This window comes from Dipteris shenzhenensis, chromosome 30, assembly GCF_047967505.1.
Source record: "Dipteris shenzhenensis isolate YYH24624 ecotype China chromosome 30, Dip_SZ_1.0, whole genome shotgun sequence".
NCBI lineage: Eukaryota > Viridiplantae > Streptophyta > Polypodiopsida > Gleicheniales > Dipteridaceae > Dipteris > Dipteris shenzhenensis.
In genome coordinates this window covers 48,691,113-48,698,092 of record NC_141625.1, presented here as the reverse complement: position 1 = coordinate 48,698,092, position 6,980 = coordinate 48,691,113, and the positions used below count along the sequence as shown (strand labels likewise).

The 6,980-nt window shown below is 43.9% G+C and overlaps 1 protein-coding gene across 1 annotated transcript; it reads right to left on the bottom strand.

Annotated features, from left to right (window-relative positions):
- Positions 1-4,731: 4,731 nt before the first annotated feature.
- Positions 4,732-6,360, bottom strand: LOC147882249 (uncharacterized). Its single transcript, XM_087402095.1, has 2 exons — positions 5,694-6,360; positions 4,732-5,602 (listed from the first exon to the last, which is right to left on the bottom strand). Exons 1-2 carry the CDS (start codon positions 6,328-6,330, stop codon positions 5,067-5,069), a joined length of 1,173 nt encoding a protein of 390 aa, XP_087258221.1. The 5' UTR covers positions 6,331-6,360; the 3' UTR covers positions 4,732-5,066.
- Between the last annotated feature and the right edge of the window lie 620 nt (positions 6,361-6,980).

Genomic DNA, 6,980 nt, shown 5'->3' with positions numbered 1-6,980 from the left:
GCAAGTAAAGTATGGGTGGTCGGATACAAGTGTCTCGGCCTTAATGAGGTCAGCTCTTGCATTAATTTGACTCATTATTTGGATATTGTTTGTTTTGATAATCATCATTTGGATAGTGTATACCAAATCATCATTGTTCAAAGCCTATGTATGTTTGAATTATCATAGGTTGCTCCAGAAGATGTTACCTGCACCAAATACCATGCCCGCATCAAGAGATGAAGCGAAAAAGATGCTAACAATGGTGGGTATGTATTCTCTTTCGTCATGAGCATGGAGATTTGGCTAGTTGTCCAAAGTGTGGGGAACAACGATATAGAGATGACTTGTGGGGTGAGCGGATACCGGTAAAGGTCTTGAGACACTTTCTCATCATTACAAGAATACAACACATGTTTTTATGCAAATCCATAACGGAGTTGATGACATGGCATGCATCTCATCGGTCCACTGATGACACATTGAGGATTCCCGCAGATTGTGCAGCTTGGAAGCACATAGATAATCAGTGGCCGAACTTTGCGAGGGAGCCACGCAACTTACATCTTGGGCTCACCATGGACGGCGTGAATTCTTTCGGGTTACCCTCGACATCTTGGTCGACATGGCCCATAGTCATGATGAATTACAATATCCCACCATGGCTAATAATAAAAAAGGGACACCTCATGCTTGCACTACTTGTGCCAGGAAAGTACAAGGCAAAAAATATGGACGTGTACATGGCACCTTTGATAGAGGAGTTACAGATATTATGGAGAGGAGTGTAGGTCTTTGATATTTCCACAGCTCCTAGACATACCAATGATATTTTGGTGAGGGGTATCTTGATGTGGACCATGCATGACTACCTAGGATATGGAGAGTGCGCAGGTACGTGGTTGTGTCTCTACATGTATGACTCTCTTTCGGATGCATGTCTTATACTAACACATTCATGCATGCGTGCACGACTTGTTACAAGTGGGTACCATGCTTGTCCTATTTGTGGACCGGGTTTGAAATTGCTTGCACGCTACTCCAAACATATGAGGAAAAATGTTTATGAAGGTCATGCTTGATACCTTCTGCTCAACCATCTCGCACGTGGACGTCAGATTGATCCACCACCATCATATTTGAAGGCAAGTGACTGGATTTAAGCTTGAAGGGTGAATGGAGAGGAACCTCCTCCTGGTATGAAGAGGCTATCGATCTTTCACGAGCTTCCTTATTGGGGTCAATTACAAATCAATCATCTCTTGGATCCCATGCATATCTTCAAGAATGTGGGGGTTACTATTTGGGTACACTTAGTTGGTTCCAAAGACTCGAGAGGAGTGCGAGAAGACTTGTGTGCTATGAATAGGATGTCTCGTTTGTGGCCCCAAGTGCATGCTTCGAGAAAAGTTATCCTCTCGAAAGCAACGTGGATCCTCTCTACGAGGGAGGAGGCAATGGTCAAGGCAGACATTGCCTCTTTTCAAACACCGACAAGATACATGCATTGCTTGAAAGGAGCATTTTCAAAGGACAATAAGCTTAGTGGGCTCAAGTCCCATGATTGGCACAAGGTCTTACAGGTATTCTAAGTAGAATTAGTGTACCGATAATCGTGATGTGTTAGCGTAATTATGATTATGTTATATTGTTGACATGACTTCTTTGTTGCTTTGATAGTTCATCCTCCCAATTATAATAAAAGGGTGCTTACAAGAAGATGTTAGAAATGCTATATTCAAGATCTGTGGTATTGTGAGGTATGCTTACTATTAAATCGCATTGATTGCATTTTCTTCAATTTAAGCTGATTAATCTGTAGACTGATTATGAAAATATCTTACATGGACATGTGAAATAGGTGGATATCTCAAAAAGAGATCTCCATATCGAGCATCGAGAAGGCTAGGGTGGAATCCTTCGAAGCCTTATGCTTGCTTGAGAAGCACTTTCCCTCGAGCATTATGACAACTCAAGTCCACTTGCTTGTGCACATAGTTGATGAGGTGGCTATTGCAGGTACCGTTCATAGTCGATGGATGTTTTTTCTCGAGCGGTTTATGAAAACTTTAAAGGGATTTGTAAGACAAAGAGCAAGACCAGAAGCAAGCATGGCAGAGGGATGGATTATGCAAGAGTTATTAGCATAGATCATAGAGTTTCTTACAGTTGGCGAGATTCCTCAAGGAAAAGGAATGAGCGAAGAGCAAATTGAGAAATTCAATAAGTTTTGTATCCTCAATAGCCTTGAGATGTAGAAGTGGATTGAGAGATATGAAGTGGCCAAAGCAGAAAGAATAAATGCAAGGACGAGATTTAGAGTAATGTATAGGCGATCGCAACCATATCCATGAGATCTGGCTCTTCTCCCCACTCACATGTCACTTGATTGGCTACAACTGACTCTACGTAAAGTCGAACATGATGGAGCAACAATAAACGAGTGCGAGCGAGAGTTATCATCTAGATGTATGGTGCATGTAAGTTTATTACCTCTTGATGTAATTAAGTAATTATTTGTGGCAATATACGCTATAAAATAGATGCATCTTCATTGTTTTAATGATGCTCTTTTAGCGATTTCTTTGCAATAGACTCCACCAAACATTGGACCGATGAAAGTGATACTTTTGTTCTTCCCAAGTACTGTGCTAATGATTTAATTAATCGAAGCTTTCGTTTTTAAAGATCCATTGATACATGTACTTGAGCATAATTTCATATATATAATTAACGACATTTGACACCCATCTTCAATATAGGTGGTTTTTCATCCGGATCGTTCTGATCTAAGATGGTGGACGTTGCACGTGATCCAAGTTGCACCACAAAGTAAGCTAATTTTTGAAGATAGAGATGTGGATGAATGCTACTACCAATGTCGGATCCAATTGATGAATCTAGCGAAGAAGATGAAGATCACAATATGAGCCAAGAGGAAGATGCGCATAATGACATCGCACGGGAGGAAGATGGAGATCACGATATTGAGAAAGAAGACAACGATCATCAAGAATCAACACACTTTATTGAAGAAAATGATCAAGTGCTTTTAGGTGAATGTACGATGCTAGAGTACGATGATAATATAGGAGATCAACTCGGTATAAAGTTGGAGATAGACTTGTTTGGTGCTTTAGACTTGGCTCAAGATGAAATAGTTGATGTAAACGCTCTTAATTGATTTTTTCCATCTCAAACTTGGACATGAATATATGAGCTTCAAAGGCTTGATGTACATGCTCTCATATTTTTATTCTCTACGAGATCAAACATGTATGAAAATTTAAAAAAATTTGTCATTGAAAAAAACTAACTTTTAAGGCCTATATGAAAGAAAAACCTCTAGAAAACATCGCTATAAAATAGTATATCAGTGTCGCTATATAGCGACATTTGCCTAATGTCGCTATATAGCGACGCTTTACGAGATCCGCTTTTCATACCAACGATTAGCATCCCGTACGCGCTAAACGTCGGTACATAAACATCGCAATAGGATCTGTGTGTAGTAGTGATACTCAAGAAAGAGAGACAAGAGAGAATGTAGTCTCAAGATACAAAGTCTTGAAAACTTTTTCTTGTGCATGAAAAGCCTTTACAATGATCACTCCTTACAGAACAACATAAGAGGAAATGCAAAGAGATTGCAACTAGTGCTGGAAGAGCATGAAGCTCCAAGTCCCCTCCATTGCAATGCAAATCACTATGAAAGGCCAACAAAAAGTGCTGATAAGAAAGGTCCGATCTCACATGAAGAGGATGCTAACATAGAGATGGGCATGTATGATGAGAGCAAGAAAGATGATGAAAATATTGAAAGCTCTGGATATGATAGTGAGGACACCAATGATAGTAAGGAAGCTGAAGGAGATGGATATGTGTTTAATATATTTTGTTCACTACAATGTGGTTACATGAGGGAAGGTTGATACACATTTGATCATAGAGTAAATGGCAAACTTCTTGGCAAGACAGTTGAGCTAGCATGAAGTAAAGGAAAGTGAGCTCGATCAAGGTGGAACAATACAAGCTAAAGAGGGGTTATCACAAGAATTTAGCGACCATTGGATAATTAGGAAAAGCCTGCATCTGAGAGTGATTTTTGGTACGATGAGTTTTATTATGTATTAGTATTAGCGGGAAGAGATGATTAACCTAAGTCTAATTAATCAACCCCTCTCTTAAAGCTTCTAGCCTTTCCCTCTCTCCCTCTGTATAAGCATCACCCCACTTCCCAATTGGATGCTCTTTACTTCTCACAGCTCCATTCCTACTGAACATTCTATGCCAATGTTGAACATTCTACTCCTCTTACCTTTACACGCTAACAATACTATACTAATGGAACACCATACTAATCGCTTTCCTCTGTCAGCCTCCCACCCAATGTCTTCACATCTTGAAGACCCTACGGGAATTTTCTTCCAAAAAGTAGGAATGTGATCCAATTGAAAATTCTATGTATTTTGTTAGTTATAGATTTTTGAAATCGATCTACCCACATAATATATTATTTAGGTAGTAGATGTCCAAAGCACAAGCATTAAAATTAACAAGATATGTGAACAATTTTAAATGCAGGAGTCAAGTGTGTGCTGCTAGGTTCCAATGTTAAGAAATCCCAAATCTACTCTGAAGCCCTAACAAGAGGAAATTATCTTATCGTCGGACAATGTGCAGAGCTTTAGCCTTCCCTCGTTCAGAGTAAAGCTGGATGAACTATGTAAGTGCTAAGAGACATACCGGAGAACATGTGACTTTGAGTGAAGAGGCAAGGATTGAGAACTGCGATTCAGCTTATTTGCCACCCTATCAGACTCGCAAAGCGCGATTACGCTGAGTAGTTAAGCCCAAGTAAAACGTTATGCCGTTTTATCTACAAAGTGCATCGACATCCAAGTGATGTTCAGCCAGCTGCAAGGAACAAAGAACTCTATATGTGTTTTAAGTTGACCGAATTCTGTGCGTTAAACACAACATTCTCAAGCTCTAATGAGCGAACTGCGGGGACTCAGACGGGCTTTTCTTGTGCAGTGGATTGTGAATCGGTGATGCACAAGCAGTTGGTATGATGCGATGGTGAGCTACGCGGCTGGAAGAACGAGGTGTTGGGCTGCCGATATAGATTGGAGCGTAGTGCAGGGATCTGCGGCGTAGAGGGAAGCATTGAAAGAAGGAGAGACACGAGAGACAGCGGCTTTCTTATTTACCAACCGCTTGGAGGTCGTCGGCGACAGATCAGAAGCAACAAACTGAGAATTCCTGCAGCCAATTTCCAATGCCGGCGGGGAATTCATGTCGAAGACTTCGCCCGATTTGTAATTTCCGCCGACCGCAGGTAGCATGCCGCAGTTCTGTGGATTGGGCTTTGGAAGGAGAGGGGAGACGGGGACTGCACTTGCCACGAAACTGCGAGGGACGGAGCATGGTCTCTTCGGAGCTTCTCCGTTGTTGGAAACGCGCCATGGTTGTGCTGCTCCATCTTCAACTGACGGGTAGAAGCTCGAGCTGATCATCCCTCTCGAAGTTGCCCATCCTGGTTGTGGTTCCATGGAGATGTTGGCGAGAAAAGGAGGCTGGCAGCGATCGGATACCCAACCGAAGCCCCCTCCTTTTGGTCCTGGAGAAACTTTGTGTATAATTAGATTGGCGCCTAATCACGGAATATTGTGTCAACTCGGCAAGCACAAGGAGATGCAGACACACTTTACCTGTTGGGCTGTGGCGATGACCGCGGAGGAAAAGAAGACGTTTGGCCTTGGAAGCTAAGCCCGAAGAGGCTAAGGGACTTCCGGAGGCGCAGGAAGCGAAGTTCGTTCGCGTGTTCCCGCCCCTCAGCACCCTGGCAGCCTCGTCATATGCTAGCGCAGCCTCCTCTGGTGAATCGAACGTGCCGAGCCACAGCCTCAACTTCTGCGACGAATCCTTGATTTCGGCTACCCACCTTCCGGAGGGTCTTTGGCGAACGCCCAAGAATCTGCTCTGGACAGGCCTTGTCGCTTTGCTGGCCTTCTTGCAGCTGGTGGACGCATCGCGGAAGCTGCAGTCATTGCCATTCATCAAATCCATGGCGGCGTGCAGGTTGAGGCTGCGGTGTGGGGGGATGAGAAGCGTTGAGGAGGAGGAGGAGCTAGGGGCGGGGAAGGACGGAATGGTCAAGCTGGTTGATCTGTGGCTCCTCCTAGTAGCGCAGACCCGTTCATGGGAGCTCTTTCTCTCACTCTCTCTCTCTCTCTCTCTCTCTCTGTGTAGCTGGCCTGACTGTCCCTCTGTGATCAACTTGACTGATGAGCTTGCTCGCTGAAGGTGTCTAATCAGTCGTTGGACACGTAGCAGGCGAAATGGCATCGGCGAGTGAGGCAGAGAACGGGAGCTGACGAATGAAATTTGCGCAGTCTAGTCCAGAGTGCCTGGCTTGGGGTGGAATGCTCTGAAACTTGTCGAGAATGCTGCCATCAGCTGGGCGCAGCGTGACTGACTGTGCGAATCGCTGTTTGTGGGCAGAGCGAACTGGGAAGCCAGCGCAGGGTGAAGCTAATGACAGAGACGGGCCGCGGGCGAATCAAAAGCTGCCGAGATGGAGGCGCAAGAGACGACAGAAGCGTCGGAATGCCTAGAATTGTACTAAATGTAGAACAGCGATGGCGATGAGAAGCGAGGATGAAAGGAAGAAATTCTGGCGCACTCGAATCATTCATTTGTTGAATGTTGTTTATAATACTATTGTTTTTGAGAGCGGTGCTGCACGATACCCGAGTTTTATATGTAAGGTTGGAACCGTCGAAGTCGAAGCAGAGGCATGGGAATCTCGAGAAGGAATTGGCTTCCGCGGCTGATGTTCAAAGTGTGAGTGGTGATGAGAGGAGGTAGCGAATCTGGCGATGGATCAGATTTCGTGTAGCCTCAGCGGTGATGAAAGCAGCTCGTGCACTTCGATTGTGGACGTTTTGGACGGAAGCGCCATGAAATCCAGTATTCAAATGCATGCTTTGCTGGTT

Bases quoted from the DNA above. Each gene is read 5' to 3' on its own strand.
- LOC147882249 (XM_087402095.1), bottom strand. From the start codon at position 6,330: ATGCCATTTCGCCTGCTACGTGTCCAACGACTGATTAGACACCTTCAG. The intron at 5,603-5,693 runs GTAAAGTGTGTC...AAGTTTCTCCAG, and splicing joins TCATCGCCACAGCCCAACAG to GACCAAAAGGAGGGGGCTTC.